Source organism: Colossoma macropomum, unplaced genomic scaffold (assembly GCF_904425465.1).
Source record: "Colossoma macropomum unplaced genomic scaffold, Colossoma_macropomum, whole genome shotgun sequence".
Classification (NCBI taxonomy): Eukaryota; Metazoa; Chordata; class Actinopteri; order Characiformes; family Serrasalmidae; genus Colossoma; species Colossoma macropomum.
The window spans coordinates 25,988,347-26,014,710 of NW_023494799.1; the positions used below are offsets into that span (position 1 = coordinate 25,988,347).

General features: G+C 40.0%; 1 protein-coding gene across 4 annotated transcripts in view; it reads right to left on the minus strand.

The window, feature by feature from the left end:
- The window catches only part of LOC118818753 (A-kinase anchor protein 13), a 94,930-nt gene that overhangs the window by 58,425 nt on the left and 10,141 nt on the right, over nt 1-26,364 (minus strand). For all 4 annotated transcript variants that reach the window (XM_036586136.1, XM_036586135.1, XM_036586134.1 and 1 more), the window contains exons 3-8: nt 23,015-23,177; nt 15,131-15,418; nt 11,967-12,150; nt 9,718-9,910; nt 5,807-8,438; nt 4,736-4,818 (exon numbers count right to left, since the gene is read on the minus strand). In XM_036586136.1, coding sequence (XP_036442029.1) covers nt 4,736-4,818; nt 5,807-8,438; nt 9,718-9,910; nt 11,967-12,150; nt 15,131-15,418; nt 23,015-23,177 — 3,543 coding nt within the window. The remainder of the gene's footprint in view (nt 1-4,735; nt 4,819-5,806; nt 8,439-9,717; nt 9,911-11,966; nt 12,151-15,130; nt 15,419-23,014; nt 23,178-26,364) is intronic.

Below are 26,364 nucleotides of genomic sequence, written 5' to 3' on the forward strand. Positions count from 1 at the left end.
AAAAGCAGAAATGCAACCAACTTCTGAGACTGAACTTTGAAGTTGTGGAAAAATATCTTTTGGAAAACTGAAAGCAAGTCTAGCAAAAAGAGTAGAACTGAAGCTTGTAATGAAGGCAAAGAGTGGGCATTAAATACTGAAAAAGAGTGATATGAATAGACCTAATAATTCCTTTAGGATTTAAACCAAGCTGTATAAGAACTCAGTCTCTGAGAAAACAGTAGTTTGTGGCAAGTGGATAAACAAACGACAGTGACTCAAATCTTGCATCATATCAATGATAACTCTCAGGCTCAACATTCTCAGGCTCAGGCTCAACAGTGGCTGGTTCCCAAGCTTGAGTCTGGAGGACCACATCCAAAAGCAAACCCCACCCTGTGCACACACACACAATCACACACACACGCGCACACACACACACACACACACACACACACACATACACACACACACACACACACACACACACTCAGACTCCCTCAGACAGTATGACCATATGATTCTGCTGGACACTCCATCACATCATGACACATACTTGTCTTTAAAGACAAAATCAACAATAGCAATGCAACACCATCATGTCATATGAGAAAACCTGACCAACACGTGGCATTGACAACTATTTAGTCTGCTTTCACATGGATATTTTGTCTGTGGCACACTTCACAAGAATCAATAATTTCAAAGCAAGACAAATACGTTCCATTTGTGGTGAACGCTACATTAGTTAACCTCTTAAACTTCTTAAACTCTACATTTTCATTCACTGATTACATGGAAAACAATGCAAACTGGTTATACTTAAATTGCAGGAATAAGAAGGTCTGGACCTCTGTAGAGTTTAAAAGGAGTTTAAGAAAAGAAGAAACACTACAGTAATATTTGAGTGTAAAGTTACTGTTAAAGTACAACCCACAGCCCTTAATAAAAAAAGCTTTACCTTTATTAAAACCACATCCACATCTTGTCCTCCTTTGGCACACAAACTGTACCTCCGCTTGTGTCGCTCATACATCTTCCCCAAAAATGTAAGGAAAAGTTGTTGAACAGATTGGAGCTTATTTCCAACATGAGGTCCTCACAAGCAAAGCCTCTGCTGCTAGAGCTTTTGGAAAAATGAGAAGCTCCTAATCTTTCACATCTGTGTGAAGAGCCGGCCCCTTTCACTCGCTCTGCCTCTCTCGCCCCCCCAACTCTCTCTCCCTTCTCTCTCTCTCTCTCTTTCCCTCTCCCTCTGTCACACACTCATGCAGTTGTGTTTCCTTTGCTAATGCGTATTCACTTATGCACACCCTCTCCCACCCTCTTCTTGTCTGTCTCTATAGCAGCCATATTCACAGTCTCTCTCTCTCTGAATCACACATATGAGCTCAGTTCCTGAGCCTTGAGGAAGTCTGTCCTGTGCAGCTGATTGATAACACAAGCCTAGCTTGACCCCGATGCTTTCAAATGTCCATCCTGTGACACTCCTGGCAACAAGACTTCAGTGATCAGCTTGCCATGTGTACACCCACAACAAGACACGCCCTTTTTTTTAAGCAAAAGTAGAAAAGGAAGCAGCCGCCTACACAAAACAAGGCAACACCTCATAGCCATTTCTCCCATCTGCTTATAATCCCCAAAGCTGAGATAAGCAGAAATCGCAACTTTGGCTTGGCAGGATGAATCTGCAAGCAATTTAGCAGAGATTTTCGGCACTAAGGGACCAAAAAGACTCGCAAAAGAGCCAGCGGATGAACAGACACCCCTGAGGTCACATTAAACTGACAAAACCAAGCAAGGCAGCAGTAGAATTAAGGGTTTTTCATGCTTCTCATTTTTGTGTGCATTTGAATGAAGCAGAAGCTATGTGCATTTATCACTGCACATATTTTGAAGTTGTACAATGCAAATTATTTACGTAAAGGTCAAAATTCCCAGAACTAAATTCTAAGTAGACAACTTAAAAGCACACAAAACCTTGTGACCATTGTGTGAGCATTTCATGACAAATAGAAATACAAATGCAAAATTACTTGGAATAAAATGTCATTAAAGGGAAATTTTTCACATTCATTTTCTGCATAATTCAATCATCCAGATGTCAACAGTCATTCAGAGTAGTTTGACATGAAATGGTTCATTGTTGAAAAGTGCTGTAACTTGGATTTGTGTGCAATGGTAGTGATAGAAACCAGTGGTTGTGATGCACATATAGCAATTTTACTTACTATTAAAAACAACTAGTGAACCTAAAGGTCCTCTGAGCTTTTATATATAATATTGTTAAAATAGTGGTAAATCCCAAAAAAAAAGAGTTGTTTGGGGTACTATTTTGCCTCACAACACCCTGCATGTATATCTCCAACCATAAAGAGATTTTATATGTTTTAGACCAAATGCCTCAATCATACAGCTATTCTGAAAAATTTGTCAACTTCCCTATTAACCTGCATTAAAGTGTGAAAGTTTTTTCCTTCTTTTACAAAGTCATCATTTCATACATATAAGATCGCAACAATATACATACGCAAAAATAAATGTAGGCCTCTAAAATGAGGATTACCTGTTTTGGGGAATTCTTTTAGGCAACGTTCACAGAACATGACTGTTGAGTGAATGGTGAGAGAGTTTTATCTGAAGGTTAATGATCCGGTCCACACTTTCATAGGCAAGCTTATTAACCTTGCACTCCTTCCAGGCAGCTTTACTGGTTCTTTCCACATAATAAAACCCTCCGAAGCTGCAAAACATGACCCGTCGTCAGCTCTGGCATTCTGACACACTGACGAACCACACTGCTTCAGTGTTCTCCTCCCAAGCCCTCACTTAAGCACACGCAGCGTGCACATGGAACACAGAAACACCACACACACTCACTCACGCTGCCACATGGTTTCCTGTTATCTGCCTTCCCTCTCCCACCCCCTCCAATCTGACCTCTCCCAAAAGTAAACACTTCCATATTGCTCCCTGACTTCACACACTAGCTCTAACCCAGCTCTGTTTCTTTGACTAGGTGCACACAATAGAAACTGTTTTGCTCTCTAACACCGGCCCACTCTTCTGCAGCTCAAAAAATAATTAAAAGATACAGAGAAAATGAGGCTCCTAGCAACCCTGCAAGAGCTGGTAGACCACCAAAACTGTCCTCATCAGATACAAAGCAGAGAGGAGAAAATCAAGCTCCACTCTTGCATCAGATCTGACAAAATCCAAAGGTGTTTCTGTCCATCCTTCCACTGTGAGAAGACAACTCAAGGCTACAGGTCTGAAAGGATGAGTAGCTGAGTAGCTGTTGAAAGAAGCTGCTTGAGTTCTTAGAACAATGGACTGACCATCCCAGAGTCCAGACTGGGATTACTTGGATTGTGAGACGCAGGAAGCGCAACCAACTTCTAACACTGAACTCTGTAGACGTGGAAAAATATCCCTGCAGATTTCTTTGAAAATCTAAAAGCAGGTTTCCTAAAAAGAAACTGTAACAAACATTAGTTCTGAATAATTTTCTGCTATGTTTTCTGCTTTTTTCCAGAGGCTTAAAAATGAACATCTACTTAATGGCCGTGTTGACTGGAAATTAAATTAAAGAAGGGTGGCCCCTGACTTTTGCACCGTACTGTAGTTCATGAATATGGTCCATTCTGAATCTGATCTAAAACTATTATCTACAATCTAGAACCCCTTTCATGACACGTTCTTATCTAGGACAATCAGTAAAACAAATGAAGAAACCACATCTGGTCTACGTTATGTCAGAGAATGGCACTAGGGGGAGCCAACCAAAATACTGCATCAGTGGGAAAACAACTGGATGTGCTTTACAAGGGCAAATACTGCCCCCACCTGGACAACTGTCAAAATACATGCCCTTTCAGAGACAAGACATCTTATAGGCCCTGTGATAAGAAACACTGCTCAATTGAAAATATCCTCTGAGGAAAAATACTAGAAGAGTGAGAAGCATAAATCAAAATTTCCAAGCATAACTTACAATTGTCTGCAATCATAAGGCCACAAAAAGGCACTGTAAACATCAGCTCATTTAGATAAGAGTACTTTTTTGGATTGACCCAGAAACAACCAGCAAAAACTGAGCTGAAAGATGGTGTATCAGAATCCATGCAAATGCCAAAACTTTAATATACCCTGGTATTAAAATGCGCATCTATTACTATTGTGGGCAGCCATTCAATATTCAAAAATAGTGGGGAAAACATCTAGAATAAATGACATTTAAAGGGGCACTTTGGCCAAAAAGAAACATTGAACTATCACAACATCTGTTCTAAACATGCCTTCTCGCATTCTATAGCAATGCTTCAGTACAGATTTCTTGATCTGAAGACTAGGAAGCCCATTATGATGCATCTTGAAGCTGGGAAGAAATTTTGACTGGCTGTTTGAAATGTTTTTTACTTTATAGCTGTTGGCTGGTGAATGCAGAAGAATCCAAGAGAGCTAATGTTACTGCTAAAAAGTTGAATTTCTTACAGCAGCCATATAATTGTCTTCAAAACATCAAGTGAACAATGCACAATGGAGAGAATGAGTGATTTTCTTGCGTAATGCATGCTGGGTATTGTAGTGCAAGAACATTAATGAACAAAAACATGACAATTATATAAAATCGTGAATTCTGTCAAAACGATGAGGCTGAGGAATGCAATACTGCATAACACAACAAATAACATATTAAACTCTAGGTTTGTACCAGAGTGCCCCTTTAAGATGTATAAAGGAAACGTATACTCACCTTAGAAACTGCATTATCTGTGTTAACATCAGGGCAAGTGAGGGTTTGACAGTCCACCTGATCTTCCAAAGGGATGTCTTTTTCTGTGAGGGAACATTTGAAAATGGACAAGTACATCACATAACTAATGCAAACCGAGATCGATGCCAGGATACAACGTTTACTGAACAAGCTTGACAAGTCATGGCAAATGTTAGAACGCTGGGCCAGAGCCCATCTTTGGCTTCCTGACCAAGAACGGAAAATAGTGGTCACTTTTAGTGAGTGATTAATGAATTGAAAACATTCCCTGCTGTGCCACTCGTTCAACAAAACAGACATGCTTTCTGAAAATAGCCAGTCTGGCTATTTGCGTTCTATTATGTAATTCAGCAGAGATAACAATAACCATTAAAATATGGGTGTAGCCATGTACTTTTGGCTTTGACAACGAAGAACAAAAAACAGTCAGGAAAAGGGTTGAATGGAGGACAAACTCTTCTTTGCTTTTCCTGGTTTATCTTGATGACATCACCCGTTGCTAAGCTACGTTCTGTTGTGAATATATCTTGAGATACATGAGAACGCCCCACTTCTGGCATGGATATGATGGAGGTACACGTGTTGCTTTAAATGATTCCTTTGGGCATGGAAAGAAATAATTACTGTGTTTTGGTTAATAATAGGTGGAGTCCTTCATAGGACGACTCACACTCTTCCTGCCGGTGGAGAGTCAGAGATGATCTAAGAGTATGTTTAATACATGCTGCACTTCAGCGTCTTTCTAAAAGTACAGCATTTCTTTTTTATGATTTTATTGCCATTATAACACCTGCATTAGGCAGAAATTCATAATCAGCATTTTTGAAGGCAGACAAAAAATGAGAGTACGCATATAATATCTCACTGTGTAACACTTTGTACATAGCAGTGTAGCGTTCTTACTGCTCTGCACATAATTAGAAAGCAAACACTACAATCTGCAACCCTTATCCAGTAGATACAGAACAATGTCGAAACAACACTTGCCTGAGCTTCAATTCAACTCTTGATTTTGCATTTGAGGTATGAGGACCACAAATAGCACCTCACCTTTCTGAAGAGCACTGGCGTGTGCATCCTCACATCGTTCAGCTTCTGTTTCCTGCATTTCTTGTGCCTCAGTCAATTCTATATCCGCAGAACCCGTGTCCACCACAGCTGGCTTAGAGCTAAGCTCACTTCCAAGTTCAACATTTGACCGCTCTTCAAGCGACACTGAAATGCCTACTGTATCAGTTACATTTGAGGTAGACGAAACACCACCCACAGAATGGTCCAAACATAACTGTTCTTCCTCTATAATTGTTTGGCTGTTTTCAGTGTGTGTGGTATCACCCAATTCCTCTCTTTCTTCTGATTGGTCAACCACAGGGTTTTGAGAAACACTTCCATCTTCCTGTTCAGGAACTCTTTCCTTACTCTCTGGAGTTTGACTGTTTTCACTATTTCTGGTGTCCACTTCTTCTTCTGATTGCTCAACTACAGAATTTTGAGAAACAGTTCCATCTCCCTGTTCAGGAACTCTTTCCTTACTCTCTGGAGTTTGACTGTTTTTACTAGTGATGGCGTCCACTTGTTTTTCTGATTGGTCAACTACAGAGTTTTGAGAAAAAGTTCCATCTTCCTGGTTAGGAACTCTTTCCTTACTCTCTGGAGTTTGACTGTTTTCAGTAGTTTTAGGGTGCACTTTATCTTCTGACTGGGCAGCTTCAGAGTTTTGAGAAACATTTCTATCTTCCTGTTCAGGAACCCCTTTATTATTCTCTAGAGTTCGACCGTTTTCACTAATTCTGGTGTCCACTTGATCTTCTAATTGGTCAGCTTCAGAGTTTTGAGAAACAGTTCCATCTTCCTGTTCAGGAACTCTTTCCTTACTCTCCAGAGTTTGACTGCTTTCATTAGTTATGTCACTTAAGCGTTCCTCTTCTGATTGGTCAACTGCAGAGTTTTGAGAAATAGTTCCATCTCCCTGTTCAGGAACTCTTTCATTATTCTCTGGAGTCTGACTGTTTTCAGTATGTCTGGTGTCACTCAAATGTTCTTCTGATTGGTCAACACCAGAGTTTTGAGATGCTGTTCCCTGTTCAGAAACACTTTCACGGTTCTCAAGAGGACAAAGGTCCACAACATCTCCACTTTGCAAGGTAATTTCTTCTGTCCTGCCTTCAAAACAATCATTACTCCCTAAAGAACGTTTGTTCTCTGTGTCTTCCGAAGCTACCGCTAAGACCTGGGACTCCAAGGTATCTTTAGGGGTTTCCGGCTCTGGACTTCCTTGCTGGTCACTGCAAGAAACTCCCTTGGTGGTACAGCCCTCCTCAGGTTCTAAGGTGTCTTCACTGGTTGGTGTGTGAGACTCAGGCTCTGAGTCGAATTCAGGCTGTGAGACATCACCGGAGCTTCCCAACTTTTGTGCCTCACTCTCACTTCCTGCCGCTGCTCTGCTTACCTCTGCTGGGTCTGGTTCCCCTGTGGATCGTGATTCTTCCCTGCCTGTTTCTGTTTCTTGCTCAGGCAAGTGAGAGTCGTTGGAGACAGCGTTAAGTGTCACTGTCGATGCACCACTTGAATTACACATTCCTTCACCTTCATTAGTCTCTGCTTCTAAGGGAGACTGAATCTTCTCAAGTGTCTCATTCTCTAGGCATTGGCCTTCTGGAGTGCCTTCAGATGTATCTCCATGGTGACAAGTTGCTTCAGCTTGTTCTTGACTGATTTCTCTTTCAGTGTTAGAACACAAGATAACAGGATCTTCTTCTTGCCCTTCAATATTGTCTTTTCCAGGTTTTTCCTGTTCATCACTTTCTAGTTCATAGCTTGTTTGCTCACAAGAGACTTGACTGCCATTAAATTCACGCCTGTCCTCCAAGGAATGCAGTGCAGAGTTTAGGTCAGTCTCATTTGAATCATGCCCATCTTTTTCACGTGAGGTATTTAATGGTTGATCCACTCCTGGATTTAAGTCCACCAGCCCCTCGGCCTTCTCTTCCAGTTCTGAAGAACTAATGTCTGTGTTCTCCACCTCTTTCTCATCATCGCTTTCTGCTCCTTGAGAACCCGACTCCACATCAGAACTTTCAGGCGTGTCCAAAGATTGAGTGATTCCCATATCTCCAGCTGCTCCTGCTTTGTGTTCTGATAGATCTTCCTCTAGATGCTGGTCCTGGTCTGGCCTCCCAGAGTTGCAGTCTTCTGCTTGGACCTCCCTTTCAGGCCCCTCAGCTGTGCCCTGTGCCTCACAGATCAAGTCCTGAGCTCTATCAGTTTCCTCTCCCTCCTTTCCACAGGATGAGGTTTGGTGGGCTGCGCTTTCCCCCCCAAATGTGCTCTGTAAGCAGTCACCACTATCTCCCTCCTTCCTCGAGCCTTCTACGCAAGCAGCTGCACTTTCTGCTTGCACTCCGTAATCTCCCTCAGTGTTTTCACAAGCACACACCCGCTTCTCGTCACTGTTGCTATTGTCCGAGGGAGGTGCAGGACAGCCGTGCTGAAGTGGACCTGGGCAGCAGCCGCCGTGCTCGTTTTTGTTTCCTTTCACACACAGAGACGTGGACTCTTGCTCTCTGGTGTCGAGGGAGTCATGTTGTGGCTGTTCAAAACAGGCCTGTCTTGTCTCTGGGTTGTCTGCACATTCTCCGACAGCGTGTGGTGACTCGGACTGCAGCTGAAGTACAGCTCCTCCCTGAAAAGCAAAGAAAAAGTAATAAAAAACTGCTTCAGAGCTTTCTCTTTCCCAAGAAGGCTGCTTTTAAAATCTCATCAATACCAGTCCACGCGGTTATGTAAATCACTGACTCTGTATCTCACTCTCTCATGGATTATGTATAATGAAAGGTTACAATTATAGGGCACCTTCAGAACATGTATTCTGTTTGGCGCTGACACATATTAATATATTAAAAAGAAATTACACTGATTTTTTAAAAAAATTGAATATGTAAACAAAGTCATTTAGCCTGGTTTGATGTGAAATGCTCCATTCTAAAGAAACTTGCCAAGGCAGGATTGTTCACCGTGGCATTTATCTGAAAAGACCAAACATCTGAAAATGTATTGCCTCTAAAAGCTACATCACATAAACATTACACTAAGTGTTCATAAATATGCTGTCTGACGCCTGAGACACTGTTTTATGATAGTTTTGAGAGAGGATTTTGGCCTAGAATGTAATTTTTAGAACCTATTCATGGCAGAGAGGTATACGTAGGACATTTTATGGAAAACTGTACCCAAACAAAACATATAAAAACCTTAGAAGACGTGTGTAGGTTTACTTGTCTTTTTGGACAGTAATTTAAATAACTATGTTTGTGTTGTGTACATGATGACCCCTGGCTCCTATCACCACCACTGTAAAGTAATCGGAGTCTGTAAATTTCTCAACATTTAACTATTTCAAAATAAAGCACTCTGATTGGCTTTATTTTCATCTTAATTATTGGAATATACAGAAATGTTAAAATATAAGTGGAATGTCTCTTTAATATACATTGTCCAACTTTGCACGGGTGCATAAAACACTTCAAAAAAATCAGTTTTTACTAAAAAAAGGTTGTTACAATGTGTGATGCTGTCATCTATAAAAAAGAAAATGTTGCATAGCTTGCTCTGTACTTCTGTCCATATAAGCAGGTCTATTTTACAGAATTGAGAACAGTTCAACTCAGTTTTAGGCAAGAGTGTGATGATTTAGGTACACAGTTTGGAAGACACTAATTTGTAAGATATAAACTTCCATTACTTGTTAGCTAGATCAGCCTCATAGCTTCAGTGTAAAACTAAAGAAGCAACATTCAGACACCATACATGTCTTGGCTGATTGACTACATTTGGGGAAAAGGGAAAATGTTTAGTTGTTCTGCCAAGCTATTGCTTTAAGGAGAGGGTAAAAAAATGAAACAGAGACAGATCAAAAGAAAAATTCTGCCTGGAAAACAAGGGAGCTGGATAGTGTGACTCACCTTGCCATGAGCGTTGTGATGGATCAGACAGCGAAAGTCTTGTAAATCAGCCTGCAGGCTGCGTGGAACGGTGCCAGGCTGGGTACCCACTGACAGGGTGTAGGTGTTCAGACACGGGTGGTGCTGCACCACACCAGCACTACAGGGGATACGTCTATGTGTCTCGGTGCTATCTTGGGTGCTCGTCTCCTCCCTGCCCAAAACATACCACCTATTCAGAACACACACCCAAACAGCTCCAACACACTCAGAGTAGAATCACTACACTTTATACTGTTCACTAGCAATCGCAACAAATACAGATATTCCTCTTCAAATCAAGTTATAACACTGTTCTCCTCTGAGCAAGCCCAGCTGAAGTCAGTTTGCTCTTTATGAGGTGTAATGGGTGAAACCCTTTTAGTCTGACCTATGATATTGCGCAATCCTGGGTGGAGTGGGCTTCCTCAGAGAGGCTGAATCAAAGCAGCCAGTACTGCTCTCTGAATCATAGCGGCCTGATGTCAATAGGGTGGCCAAGTGTGACATCAATTTATGTGAAAATCACTCAATTATCTGTTAATAATGGATTCGGATGATGCAATCTCTGAGCCTGCAGTCACATGTGAAGAGAAACTGGCTATTTAACTCAACAACAGGCAGTTTCTTAAACTAAACAGTAGGGCTCCCTGGACAAAAAATTAGGCACCTTGCATGTTTAAGGTGGCAGTAACTTCAGGCTCCTGAAGATGGTGTTCAATGAGGATGATCGGGCTAAAAATACCTGTGGGGTATAGGAAGGAAGTAGCTGAATTCGCAGGCATATCGAAGTGTACGGTCATACGGGTCTACTAGCAGTGGCAAAAATCCCACTCTACAGGAAATTCTCATCAGAATTGTGTCTGAAAGACAAAACTGACAGATAGGGACCGCTGGCGTGCTTCATGGCTCGTGAATAAAAATTGCTTCGCTTCCAGGCAAGAATTGCTTCTAGAAGTCAACGCAGGTCCTTCACAACCAATTTCTGAAAGAACACTCCACAGGGAACTGCATACCATGAACATATGGAGGAGAGCGGCACACAGGAGGCCTTGGCTCACTTCTGCTCACAAAATTGCCTGGTTACAGTGGGTAAAGAGACACAAAGATTGGACTGGAAACGTTATCTGGTCAGACAAATCGTGTTTCTGCCTGTATGTGAATGATGCCAGGCGTCGTGTTTATCGAAGACCTCAGGAAGCCTTCAATGAGGACTTTGTGCAAGGTGTGGTTCAAACTGGAGGAGGCTCTGTGATGTTCTGGGGGTGTTTAAATTATGTGGAAATGGGTGTTTTTTGGTTGAGGTGACAGTAAATTTGAACCACAGTGCCTACATTGAGCTTCTGGGCAACCAGGTTTTGCCTTTTGCTCATCATCTTACTGAGGAACATAACATTCCTGTCCCTGTATTCCAAGATGACAATTCTCATGTTCATAGGACGCAAATGAAATTGATTGGCATGATGGACATTCAGGAGCATTCACACATTTGGACTGGCCTGCAAAATCCCCAGATTTGAATTTTCTTGAAAAGCTGTGGGACTACCTGGAACAACGAGCAAGACGCCAGGAAAGGCATCAACAAAATCTGGCCGAACTGCACAATTCTTTGACATAAGAGTGGCTGAACATTGATGTCGCCGACATTCAGAAAGTTGTTGAGTCCTATTATTTGTGCTTGTGGAGGTATTACACGCTATTAGGTACAGGTGACCATTTTTTTGTCCGGTGAGCTTAAATATTTCTCTTTAATCACAGAAAAAAATCAATCACGGTCTTATTAGCTTTATGTGAATAGGCTCATGTTAACTGGCAGCTATTACATTGTTAGCCATGATAGCATCTCTGTGTGTTGGATACTACTGACCCCTTAAATCCTAAGACTGACTTAGTAAAACTGTCATGCAACTACAGTTCCTTAAAGCCTACGTAAAACTAACTTGCACCTTAGTTGTATACTGTAAAGTGTTCTGCTACTCACTTGAAACCCAGCCGCAACAGTAGCAAGCATTCCAACTTTGAGAAACAAGTTTCACAAAACAGCCAATCAAAACGGCAATAATTGTGAGCACGTCAAACAACATACTTCTAAATAATTAACTTCATCGGATCCTCGCTTGATGACCTAATTTTACACAGAAAGTGTTTTTTAAAAAGATTTTTAAGGTGAGCCCAAACTTAGCTTTTAAACCCATGTATGTAGTTGCCATCTGATCTGATGCTATACTCACTGTGTGAGAAGCTCCAGCAGTGCGCTGTGTCCCCGGCTTTGGGCCAGGCTAGCTGGGGTGACCCCCTGTTTGTTTGGCAGGGCCAGCGCCTCTCGGGCCCCAGGCTGCCGCAGGAGGAAACGGGCGACTCTCTGGAGCCCACGGCGGGCAGCAAAGTGCAGTAGTGTCTCCTGGGGCTCTGGGGCTACAACAGAATTGGCAGCGCAGTCAGAAATCAGGAAGAAGACACTCGTTCTTAAGAATCAGGTTGTTATTTTACTGGAGTTCAGACTGTCCCTGCTTTCACTTCTGTGTCAGCTGGTTTGCTGAATAATGGAGACTGTCGAAATGAGAGATTAAGCGATTTGTGACCATTGTTTGTTAGCACAAAGGGCAGGAGGTAACCTGCCCCTCTTTATTCAGCATGCCAGAACTGCAATGATAAACAAATGGCACACTCACGTGCTCATCTTCAGTGAAAAGAGATTGCTGAAAAGACTGTACAAAATGACTGACAGTGTTGCCTTGACATGCACTGTGCTTAGGTCAGTCCAGGTCTCTCTTGCACACCTACACTATGCTTTCTATATCTCACTTATTCTCTTTGAGCCAAATCACTTGTCAGGCTCAACACAGAGGCTTGACTAAGGTAAGTCACAACAATCGTGCTTACATTCATATATCAATACAGGGGATGAACGTGATAACGAAAACACCCAACAATACATCAATAATAAGCAGGAGCCGGGCCAGCCTTCGCCTTCAAGACAACTTCAGTCTTTCTTGGAATGCTGTTGTACAAGTCTAGCGAATGTGTGCGGTAGAATACTAGACCATTCTTCAAGATGAAAAGCCTCCAGCCATTTAATGGATGAAGGAGAAGAAAATCTACTTAGCACTCTGCTCAGCGGAACTCTCTTAGTTGACTCATATTGTTTTGAAAACTCATTAAAGTGCTGATTGTTGGACTTCTTTTATAATGTGGCTAATTCATCCAAATATGTCACACCTGTGCAGCTGCCTTTATAATTGTGACTTAGCAGCTTCAAAGTTCCTTTTCATGTGGTGTTCCTGTTATTTTGTTCACAACTTGCTCTTGTTATAACTTACTGCACAGTACTGTGCATACGGTACATTAAAGGTGTATTAAAAGTGTTATGCTATATTTTCATAACAAAACACCATTTGAACAGCTACCCATCCTATGCGTCTGATGCTGCTGCCTCTTCTGCCTTGATCGGGTGCCACTGCTGCCAGCCTTCTGGACCGGCTTGACCACCATTTAGCTTCATGCTGTACAACGCCGTGCAACCTCACCCTCACATCCTGACCCCACTGATGCTGCTGCTGCTGCATAAACTAAACTAATCAAATTAATAATTTGCTCCACCTGTTTTCTCCGTTTTGTACTAACAATGTTTACTATCCAGTGTCGACCAGAGGAGGATGGGTTCCCCTTCTGAGTCTTGGTTCCTCTCAAGGTTTCTTTCTGTCTCTTAGGGAGTTTTGCTTGTCACTGTCGCCACTGGCTTGCTCATGGGGGTTTGGACCCGGATTTCTTTTTGTAATGCTGATTTTGTTTTGTTTTGTAAAGCTGCTTTGTGACAACACCTGTTGTAAAAAGCGCTATATAAATAAACTTTGCTTGCTTGCTTTGCATTTCAAATATTTCTTTAATAAATGTGTGGAAATCTCATGGGCATTAGAGGTGAGTGATATTTGACATTTTCACAATGCACGATGTGTCACAGTATTTAGAGGGTTGATAAGTTGGGACAGAATTCACCAGTAGAGCCACATTTAAAAACTACTATGATTTATATTCAACGTTTCACATACTATGTTCCAGTATGTTTAATTAAACAGGATCAGTTCTGCTCTTTTCTAATGAAACATGCAGTTGTTCTGTAAGAACATATACCCATAAAATGCTCAGAAAAGCAAATAATGACATAATGTGACCCAATTTTTCATGGTAAAATAAAATATTGTCATGTTCCTGGAGCACAACATGAAATTTTATCTCATCACAAATTATTTTTAATTGAAGTATCTGATTGTATATGATTGTATTAATATGATTGTATTAACCAATGTAGAACAGTCTTACATGTAGTTCATTTTAGTTTGATTGCTGTCAAAAACTCTCAAAACTTTCAGTAATCTCCTACTCAGTTAGACTGATATGAATTTCAACTATCAAAGTTTAAAAAAGATATGTCCTTATAGCGAGCCCTAAACTATATGAGAGGAATCAAAATAAATGAGCCAAGAATGACTGGAGTCTTTCTGCTGTTCTGTATCAACTAATTAAACCATACAAAGAACACATACTGTTTACTCTGTTATCTCAAATGTTCTGACATGTTCTAATATTTGCTCAGAACTCAGAGTGAAATCCCTTTTTAAATAAATACAGTGCATGAACAGTTCATATTCTGATTCTCAGACGCCCTCTACAGGTGTCTAAATTCTTGGACATAATTATTATATGAGACACTGACAGGAAAATGATTCTTAATGCTGTCAAAGAAATAAAACCTTCATATCAATAAACCTTTAATTAGGCTTATCAGTGCTATTAAAAGAACAGATTGCCTGAAAATGAAACGTAAATAATTTTTCTCCTCGACCAGCCAAGACGTATAAATGGTAGTAGCCATCTGGAATTTTGTCCATACTCTTCCATTTTGATCCACAACAGTGTGTCATACAGTGTCAGAAACCAAATAAGTATGTCTACTTGCGATTACTTAACAACCAGGCACAGATTAAATGAAATGTGTGATGATTTAGGCATGCAATTTGGACAATGCTAGCCTGGTAGCTATAAGCTTGTATTGCTTGTAGTTACCTTAGCCTCATAGATTCAGTGCAAAATTTCAAAATGTCTGTATTTTGGATAAGATGGGAAATTGTGCAAATTAGATTTTTCACCAAACTATTCCTTTAACAGCATGTGATTGTGGATGGCCTAAGCTCATGCCTAGAACTTCCACCAATTCTTCCACTAAAATCATCATAAACTGTTACTGTCAGATGTTGGCTACTGGTCAAACTTAACTAGGATGGAGTTTCTGTTACATTCCATGAAAATAATTGCATGGAGAAGTAATTACAATTATATAGACTAGATTAGCATGTATATTCTGAGGGAACCTGTGGCAGATGTGCAGTGGGCTTACCATTGCAGTTCCCCAGGAGGCTCCAGCCCGCTGGCAGTGTAAGGTGGGAGAGAGCGAGGGCCAGGTTTTGGTCCATCCTCTCACACTCCTGCAGGGGGATCTGATGCTCGTCCAGCAGCAGAGCGTCCTCTAACATGTCGGCCCGGCCCACCGCGCCCACCAGGAACTGGGCCATGTCAAAGGCCAGGTCCTGGACAAAACACATGCGCTCTGAGGCGAGTTCATGAACAAGGCCGCCCGGGTCTGCAGAGCACGTGGTGACCACAACTGATTCACAGCACTCGTGAGCTAGAAATGGAGAGAGAAAGAGAGTGAGACATCACAACAGCACCACATCATAACATGAAGCATATCAGCACCACATCATAACAGTGAATACATGACATTACTTCTCATTAGTAATGTGCAGAAAAAGTTTCAAACTGGCAATGAAACCCTACAATACAGTGTTTTAACATTGATTGATCTCTTTACTGAAAAAATCACAATGTGAAAAGTGAAGATTTACTTTTTAGGAATAAACTGCTAAATTCTTGTCAGAAGTGAATGTCACTGGCCTTAGAAAGCAATGAGTGCATTTAACTGCAGTGTTTTCAAAATGAAAAAACTAAATGCTCTAAGTATTGCATTTCTTCCTATGACCCCATAGTCTCCATTTCCACCAACCAAGTCACAAATCTGGTTTATTATCAGTGTTTATAGGCAACTTCACCCAGGAGCTTCTTAGACAGATTATAACCACGCCCCCCGAGCTCAAGACACAGCTGGGAGCAGAATGTGATTGCAGAAGAATGTGATATGATTAGTATTTTAAAAATTTTGAACTGGGTATGTTCATTGTCCTGCTTGATTTTGAAAAAATAAAAACCCAAAATGTCATTGGAGAGAACAGGGCCTCAGAAGCTTGAAATGCAAAAATAAGACTGTGCTGAATAAATAAAAACAGCCTTCCTTGGTTACGGTTGCTATGCTTGACAGTCTTCTGAGCCCAATTCATCAGCTGTGAAGTTTTGAATGGCAAAATTAGGTGATTTATTCAGTGAAATTCTTAGTAATTATTGAAGCAGAACATCTGCAACTTAAGAACGAAGCATATAAAAAGGTCAGCAGGATGCATTAAGGCAACATACATGACATTGTAGTCTCATGGCAGCCTAATAACAAAACTGAGAATAAATGAAAAACTGAGAAGCCTCGTCAAAATGAAATCCATGTAGGTGCCCAGTTGTGGTTACAGTTACCTTCAGTTGAATGGCTATTTAGTGCTGGACTAGCCCCACCCTCTGTTAGACCACTGCTACAGTCATTTTAGCAGGCTAAAATAGGGCACTGTAGTAATGACCTTTTCCTGAATTCATATCTTAGCATGCATTTTTTGCCAATGCACACCAGAACACAACAAATTTCAGAATTCTGATTTTGAGGTTTTCAGGGGGTCTAAAAGGGTTAATTAAGGGGTCTTAGACTCCTTGGGACCCCCTGTATTTTTACACTTTGGTAATAAAGATTTGTCATTAATAAATGTAATTACAACAGCACCACATCATAACATGAAGCATATCACTAATGACTAATGCCATCTGTGTATTTAATTACAGATTTTTCTCAACATATAATGCCTAATAAATCAATAATCAATAATAATACCCTTTATGTAATAGGTGAGGAGTGTTGAAGTCCACCACAGTTTGGTATTTTCCACACCTACTAAACCTAGCAATTAACTAAAGAGTTGAATGGATAATGTTTAAGTTTAATCCGGCCTTCAAGGACCGAAGCTCCCCACCATTGCTTTATGTATACTGCTAAACGTGTAGCTCAAACAGTTTCAAGATTCAAAAAGTTTTTAGTTAGATATCATATTTTAAATAGGCAAACAAGACTAAAGGATTAGTCGTTTTTACATTGTAACTGCATTTTAAAACAGCTACTTTCAAATCGCAAAAGATGCAATTTAAATTGCAGCATACATCATCAACAACACTGTCTTAGATTTTACATGAGGAATTTAACCCAATTACTCAGAGCTCAGGAACTGCCTTTATATGAGTCAGGCCAATGAGAAGTAACCCAACATATAACAACACAACCACAACAAACTGACATGCATAATACAGTATTAAAGCCTCGGGCCAGAAAAAGTGGATATTATTGTTTTCTTGGCCAAAAAACACGTTTGTCCATTAAATTGCAGGCACACTATTAGTAAAAAAAGAACACCGTTTGATATTTTCCCCAAAGTGTTCAGCCCCACAAGCAAATAAAGAATGGAGAGACTTGCTGCACAGTGAACCGCTTCTTTTTTCCACACTTTGCTGTAAACTTCAGCAAATGACAGTGTTAAGGTGTCTCTTTCCTTACAGCAGTAAACCCAAGTCATTATCTATATGGCAACCCACACCCAGCCCATAACCACAGTGGCTGGAGCCTGTGGTTGCTGTAAACATGACGGCCAAGTCTCACCCAAGAGAGAACCACACTTACAAGACATGGTCAAAGTCCAAGGTTAAAGATGGCCCTCCAAGAATAAAGTAGAGCAAGTCTGTTTTTACATACAAACCGTGGGCTCGCATTTTCTCATGTAGCTCTAAATAAAAAAATGGACCTTGTGCATCTCAGCCTTTAAAAACTCAGACAACACAGCTTTGTTTACAGCGAAATGAAAAGGATCACTCATCATGACGCAATAATGCACTGTAAAATAATAATCCAGTGCGCCAAATCATTAACATGGCATATATGACACATGCTGTCATATCATACTGACCTAAAAATAATACAGTAGATAACCCAACAGCACAGAAAAGCTAAAGCTGGATTCATTCGTCCACCCTGGAAATTCTTCTCCAGGCCCATCAGCTTTTCATACCACACCCACTCATCTTCAGCCTAGACTGGCATTAGTCCTGACCAACAGTAAATCACTGGCCAAGGCCATAAAGACCAGCTAAGCTAACCACACTCTACGTCAATGCATTCCGGTTGGCCAAGCATCTACATGCAGAAATGAATGGCTGAGTGTCTGGGTTGATGTAGTATTTGTTTACTTAATTGGGTATTCAAATTAGGATTGTGTAGTTCGGAATAAAAATAATAATAAATAGTGTATTGCCTTGTAAATTTTAAATTTAAAAGTTAAAAGTTTTTTGACTCTGCATGTAACGTAAAACTGCAGAGTTTGGGGGACACAAGCAGCAGATATTGTATCTCACATTAACGAAATAGCGACATCTATGCAGAGCTGTATGACGAAATATTTCAAACAAAAAGATGACAAATTTATACAGCGCAAGTTGTGCAACTTAGCATTCTGTGGGTCAGCTGGTAGTAGATGTGGGCAATATAATGTTATTTTATCACTATCTTGATAAATTATGTCTATACTGACATATTGAGATGATATTGTAAATATCATCAGTACTTAAAAAACACTGGTCACCTTACAAAGAGAACAAAATTTGTCCAGTTTTCTTGGATTGAGTGCAGTGTGTGAAACACTGAATAAAAAATGAATGTATTCGTATTTTTGGTAGTGTTTTTAAATATGACTTTTTTCTGTTCCTTATCAAGCATAAGTAAAGCAAAATATCATGATAAATGGGGGGTTTATGATTAGTTTTACCAGTCTGTTTTAAGTATTGCCATCTAACATCGCACCTGTTAGGTCTAGTGTTAGCTGTAGTTAGTGAAATCAAGACTATAGGTTTTCTGGAGTTGACTCAGATTCTCGACTCCTGCCACTGGACTCGATGAAGTTAATTCCTCGACTCGACCCAAGATAGCATCAGAGCCATTGATAAAGGGATATGGTAGATAAGTAGTTCACCCATTTTTTGTGTAGCTGCAGATTATAGTCATATGATGACAATTCGTAAGTATACCAACTAACATCAGGTAGCTTGACAAATAATTACAGCTGTTCAATGTTTCAGCACATCTTACCATCAGAATTCACATAATTTTACAAATCTCACATAATGAGGCTGCTGAAGAGTGCTCGAGCTTCAAGAGGAACTTCTTCAAGAGGGAGTGATGTACTGAGAACATCAATACTGTAGTCATAATTCTATGAAAGTAAACCATTAGCCAGTTAACCAAATTTAAAGTGTTCTTTCCAAAGCAGCGAAATGCAATCATGTTCCTTTTTTCATGAGCTTATTCGCCAGTTTCTGATTTAAATTTTCCACTCCACCTTAAATGATGCAGCAGTTACATTAAATGGTGTACAGGTGCAAGAATGTAACTGCAGCACCATTTAAGGTGGAATGGAAAATCTGAATAAGAAGCTGGCAAAAATTAGCCAATTTCAGCTTCATGCCATTTTCCAGCATTCTCTGTTCTTGTTTTCATTCCTTTGTTCCCTAATCATGTAGAAAATGAAAGTTTGGTTTAGGCAGTTTTTTATCAGCGACTATGAGCAGCAGTGGCATGTCATAAAGCTGGTAAACAAACTTGGGCTACTCAAACTCAACACACGCTTTTAGCAAAATGTCCCTTGAGCCAGTTGCAACGAAAAAACAGAATCCATAGATTCAAAGAGTCAACTACAAGCATTTTTTTTCTGGTTGACCCCGACTCCCTATTGGAGTCGAAGAATCAACTCTTTTAGAATTAACTCTTCATCACTAGCTGTAACAGCACAACTCGCTTTGGGTAAAAGATTACCCTTGGTCATTTCTGAACAACAAACGTGTTTTCACATTTATTTTATGCTGTGAAACTTGTTGCTACCACCTAAAAAGCAATCATGCAGGCCTATTTTTCACAATTTAATAACTTCAGTAATAGCAGTTTACTACATTTGTATATTATTGTGTATTGAGTAAAGCACGAGAACAATTGATCTGTAACAAGGTTATGCAAATATGTTAATATCGACCAAAATGCTGTTTCGCCTTCCCTGTGTTCAACCATATATCCACTTATTAACCTGTGTGGTATATCAAAATTAGTCAGAATGCACAGCCCTATTTTTAATCCACATCATTGCTGGTAAATATTGATCTGCAGTGCAGTCAGGCTGCATGGCTCTGTGTACAGAATGAGATGCCTGACTGAACCTAGTTAGATAACATGAATGCACTCTCTGTGGGCCTCTATGCACCCTGCTATCTGCTTTGCTTGCTGCAATCCACCTGAGCCCTTAATCAGATCAGGTGGCAAACATGTTTTGTTGACAAGCCTGAGTGCTGCCACCTCTCTCCAGGCTTGACAGGACAGACAGACAAGCCGGCAGGAGTGGGATGGTCAAGTCAGTCTGTACAGAAACTTACATAACGGATAAAGTAGACAAAATGGACAGGGACTGACCTTCGGCTCACATAAGAACGCATGACTGAAAGGTCTTTGATGTGAGTTATCTAAAGCAAACAAAGAATTTGAACATATTCTTGAGCCCTCCGCAGTGTTTCTGGTCAAACATGCGGGACAAAATTTCTTCCTTCTGACTAACTGAGTAAACACACGAAGAAGCTCCTGGATACACAGTCTTGAGCACGTCACTCACTTGGCTGTTAAACATTCACTACACTGAATCACAGTGGCCATCACGACCAGCACACTCATAAACCTTTACCCACACTGTTCCTGGTGAAAGCTAACCACCAAAATGATTACATTAACACAATCATCTTTTCAATCAATTTCAAACCGACAAAGAAGGACCTACTAATAGTATAGACTAGGGCTGAACAATATTATTTAAAATATCACATTGTGATGTTTTAGGTTTTTTGCGATAAATGCTGCAATATTGTTAAAAAGAAGTCAAACATTTATCATAATCATCTAAAACAGGGGTTGGCAACCCAAATGTTAAGTAGAGCCATTTTGTCCTTTCAATAAAAATCAGTTCACCTTGGGAGTCACAACATTTTATGTCCATTTTATCATCTTGGCTGTAAATATGTCTCAGTATGTGTTAATGCACTGGTATAGTCTAAAAAACATAAACATAAACAAAAACCCAGACTTACTTTGTGCTGCTTTAAGCTTTAGTTCAGCTATAGCCACTTTTCTCGCAACTCCAGCAGGAAACTTTTCCTCAGAGGTAGAATAGTTTCTTGTAAAATGTCTCTCAGCGTTCAACTTTTTACGGGGCTGAAGTCAGCTTCTCATTCGCCAGCTTCTTGTTTGAATTTTCCTGTTCCACCTTAAATGGAGCCAGAATGTAACTGCTAACTGTTAACAAGAAGCTGACTTCAGCTTCATGACTTATTAGTGTTTCACAGCTTCTCGTTGCAGATTAAACGTATCAGAAAACCAGCTGAGTGTTTATAAGCGCAAATAAGCCTGTACGACCTTTAGAGTTGAAAGGTGCATTAGGAGATATAGGTTACATTAACTTCAGTGTTTAAGACTATTTTTTGTTAAAACTGCAAAGGAGGATTATTTTATTTTTATCTAAAAATCTAATTCTGCTGTGGAGCCACAACAGGGCAGTAAAAGAGCCGCATGTGGCCGACCCCTGATCTATGGCAACAGATACAAGCCAAAAGTGTTTGTAACCAGACATCACAATTTGAACTGGTAAAAAATAAACTTGTGTATGTGCTGCACTTTGTATCTGTAATATTACACTGTGATCTGTTGGCTGCTGTTACAGTGTCGAGTACAAAACTAAATACACATGTTCATTTTTACAGAACTTTCAAGAGGGGCCCACTGTCTCTGTGTAAACTAAGCGATTGCCAAATAAACCGATATCAGTGCCAGTTAGAAGATGTAATAACATATAGAGCATTTTAATTATTTTTATACAACATTTACCTAACTGTCAATTACAAAGTAAAAAAGATTGCTGTTAGATAAAGTACGTTTGCTGCCCTTTCGATGTGATTTTCCTGTACATTATATCAGTAATCAAAAGTGAAACTTAAGGCAAGTTTCCTGTTTGTGATATATTTACCTTATCAAATTTTCTGATCAATTTCACAGATTGAACCAGCCATAGTGTTTCTATGTTGGTTGATCTAAAGCAAATACTACTATAATCTTTGAAAAGCAGAGAAGCACTACTGTATTATTATTAGAATGTGAGCAGCCACATTCACTAAACTTGGAGTCCAGAGCACCTTCTAGCCTTTCTCGGCAGGAATCCCCATTTAAGGAGGTATTTTTTATCACTGAATCACTCAATAGTAATGAAACAGGTCTCTGGTCAGGGCTACACAATGTGGACAAAATACCAAACTGCAATTATATTCCTACTAGGGGTTTCACAGATTAGTCAACTAATAAATCCACCAGTAAGTGCTGTGAGCAGCAGTCAACTCGTTGAAGACAGTGCCTGAAATACAGCGGTGGTAAAAACTTCATCACTACACAAAATGGAGCCAATTCCACTTCAAGCTGTGTAAGACTGTCGAAATTCAGGCTCCTGAGTCAGACCTGCTATGTTTTGAGAACCGTGATAGGGAAGGGCCATTTGAATGGCATGCAAAACATCCAGTTACAGACAGTTTAGCATGACATGCACAACAAAAACAAGCTTGTAATACTAGATAGCAAACACATAAGGATATCTTGTTTACTTGCTACCTGCATCTACCTACCATTCAAGAATAAGGTTTTAAAAGTGCCATAGAATGGAAAACTGTACTTTGTGAATCATGTGAATGCCTTGGTTTATCCTAAAACTCCAAGAACACTTAGTGATTGGTTAGAGTACTTATTTGCATATTGCATGCCTATGTGACACCAGTACTGCAAAGGCTGATGTTGCAATAATAATTAAGGAATGATAAATTGTGCAGTCGAAGTACAGGATAACCAGGATCACTGTAGACAAACAAATGTGAAATAACAGAACATGAAAAGTAAAAGACAAAACAGAGAAGTATGAACTCAATGATCATACGAAGCAAATGATGAGGAAGAACCTACCCGGGCACACTGCCTGCAGGGTGTCATGGCTGACCCTCAAAGTGCTGCTGAGATGCCTCTGAGTGGATCCAGCGAAGACCAGGAATAACTCCGCATCTTCCCTACCTTCTTCTCCCTGACAAAGCTCCTCATCGCTGAGCTGAACGGTTAGCACACAACTGCCCTGGAAGCAGAAACAACACAGACGGGCTTAAAATGCATTCCTATGACCATAAATTACATCTTAAGAGATGTTAATGAATGACACTAATTTGTAATCACTGGTTTGGTGAACTGAGTCAGCCAAAATTGTAGCTGCAATCAAGAAAGAATAAAAGAAATACTCAGATTTAATCTCTGTTAGCTGCAACTGTAGCATACAGTCAATCACTATGGATGATAACTTCAGCTCAGTTTGTACTTAAAAAGAACAGAGAGCCTAGTGAATTAAAAAATACATATAAAAAAAGCCACTGGACAGTTGCTGAATTCAATTATCTATATAATTTTGTATAATTCTATATAATTATTTCAGTGATGGGACTAGTTTTCCAGAGCGAAGACTACTCCTGGCAATACATAACCAGTGTTGTTGTGTCGGTGGAGTTTACACTGTGCCCACCTGATCATCACGTGTACGAGAAAACGTCACGGAGAGGCTGGAACTGCTTCTTTACTTAAAAGCTAGATCTAATATCAGCTAATAATCTCCTATTCCTAAAACTTGTATTTTTAATGACTCTAACAGGTGTAGTAATAGTTTAAGTTTCAAATTCATGTTAAATACTCACATATCTCAAGACTCACAGAATTCAGTAACTGCCCATTGGCTTCTTCTATTATAACAGAGTTACGAAACAGTGGATTTTCTGTTCTTTTCTAACTACTCAGAAACTATTGTCTGTGCATCTTGAGAGGTTAGCTTGAAAAAATGCTGGAATATTGGTTAAGGACAGAACTAACTCCAGTTTTCAGTATGAGGCGTATAATAACCACAGTTATGTCAGTGTCAAAATATATGCAAAGCAGTGTTCTTCTGAGGTCTGTGGTTATGAGACAAGAAAAGTGCGCTGAAGCGAACCATGAATGATGTCATAAGCGAGATGGTAACTTGGTCAAAACAGGTACACTGTATTTACGCAGCTCTGGTAACTGGAAGCATCATTAATAAATATATTAATGACAAATTAATTAGTTATTATACAACTCCAATATTGCACCCTGATATTAGCCAATGTGACAAATGCATTATCCAAAAGTAAATAAACTAGCACTTCGTATTTGGATATATAAATAAGATAACTCCTTCCATTGCAGTACCCTTTCCAACTAAACCCATAATTCAATAGAAAATGAGAGTTGACTGCGGTGGGAAATAACTGAAGTTGTACTTTGACAGGAAATCATGTTCTTGTTGGCCCGCAGAGATTACCACAGAGAGAAGTTGCACAAAACCTCACACTTAACGGTAACATAAGCTGATGTTCAAGAGGGCGACTCCACCCTTCACCAAAAAAAACCTCCCAAAACAAAATGTAGACAGATATATAAATGATATATAAATGTAAAGCCATTCTTAGACATGAGTTAAATGTGGGTTAAATATGGGGGAACATCATCAAAGATCTATAGTTTCAATATCTTAATAAATGAAAAGTGGTTGAAAACTCTTGCTTTGGAGCAATTATTAGTAATTATGTTGATTTTCCACCAGAACTACTTGCTGAAGCTATTGCTGCTCAACCAGTTAAGGTAACACATAAACATAAACACACTATAGTGACTCTCAGTTGATCCCTTCAGTGGTGGAAGGTGAGAATATAAACTGCCTTATCTGCTTATGATCAATAGGGCTGTAACTGGAAACAAAATATCATTCAGTTTAGTAACAGAATGCTTGGGAAAAAAAGAAAAGAGCAGTGGCAGGTAAGAAGAGATTATCCTTCCTTCAATACGTATTAGCAAAACATTATAATCCACCCACTATCACTGTCATCGCTGCATTCACTTATGCCAGTCTTTTGACTGATCTGATATTGTTTCACCTGTTTAACTGCAGCGTGTTAGCACCAGAATAGGTGTCTTTGAAGCTGTATCAAATTTCACAGGGGAAAATCCCATCTAAAGGAATGTTTCTTTGTTGACTGCACCCGGTATATGAGTGAGGGCTGGAAGGACAGTAACACGACACCAGCCATGCACGCCTCTGCTGTTTCTGTGCTTCTGAAAGGTGCTGATAGCCTGGGGCTACCCCTATGGTAGAGCCCAAGACTGGGGCATGCTTCACAAAGGCAGATCCCAATTAGCTAGACAACTTAAGCCAAAAGTTTAGGCTTGTCCAATACGAATGTCCCTTACATACTGGACAGTCATAAACTTTCGCATATTATCTGGATAACTGCAAACATTCTGCTTTGTAAAAAAAATTCTAAGGTTTAAAAAGTCCTGACCAATATGAACATTTTGTGTGACACTGAGTTTAGGGACCTTTTTTACAGCTAAAAACTAAACAGACTCTAGCTCTCAGTTCTCACAAGTCAAAGTTCTGAAACTTAGAGAGCAGAAACTCACAAATTGTTAAATAATATAAATATTGCAGTCCAAGGGTGGAGCTTCCCAGAACTTTTACACTACGTTTCCATGACAGTAGATGATGGACAGCAAAACAAATTTTTCAGCGTTTTCAATTGAGGAGCGTCAGAAAATGCTGCCACTGCCAGGGGCATCGGCCCAAATCTGTAAGCAGAATGTTCAGAGAGTCCAGTTTTCCCAGCTTTTGCCGTCGACTGTGGCGGTGGAATAAATTGGAGCAGTAGAATAAACCAAATTTTGATTTTTTTGGAATCCATGGGTACCATACACCTCATTGTTGAAGTCTAGGTACACCCAATGTTGTACAATAAAATGTTGTAAGATAAAAGTTGTAAGATAAAAGAGTACAGAGAGTCCTCGTGGCTTTTTCAACCTTAAATAATAAGGTTAAAGAAACAACGGATGCTCCTAAAGCTCTTGTTTAGTAATCCTCTTTTTGTTGGTTTCTGTGAAGTAGCTCTTAAATTCCATCAATTCACTTCATTGAAAGGCATTTTTGTGTTATTAATAGGCTATCCTCATGCTAAAGGTACGGTTTGGATGCACCTGACATGATTTATTTTAACTATGAAAGTATTTTGCGTTCAAATTTCCAGTTCAGTCTGTATTGCTGTAACAGAAGTAAGTCAGACCTGTAAGCTTCAGTAGTATCCATCTGCAGAGCTGCAGTACCACATAATTAGCCCCCACACTTTCAGACTCACAGTTTCAGCTCCCGGCGCCTCTTCTTAGGAACTGCAGCCACACCTTCGGCTTTCAGGAGTGCGGGGGTTCAACAG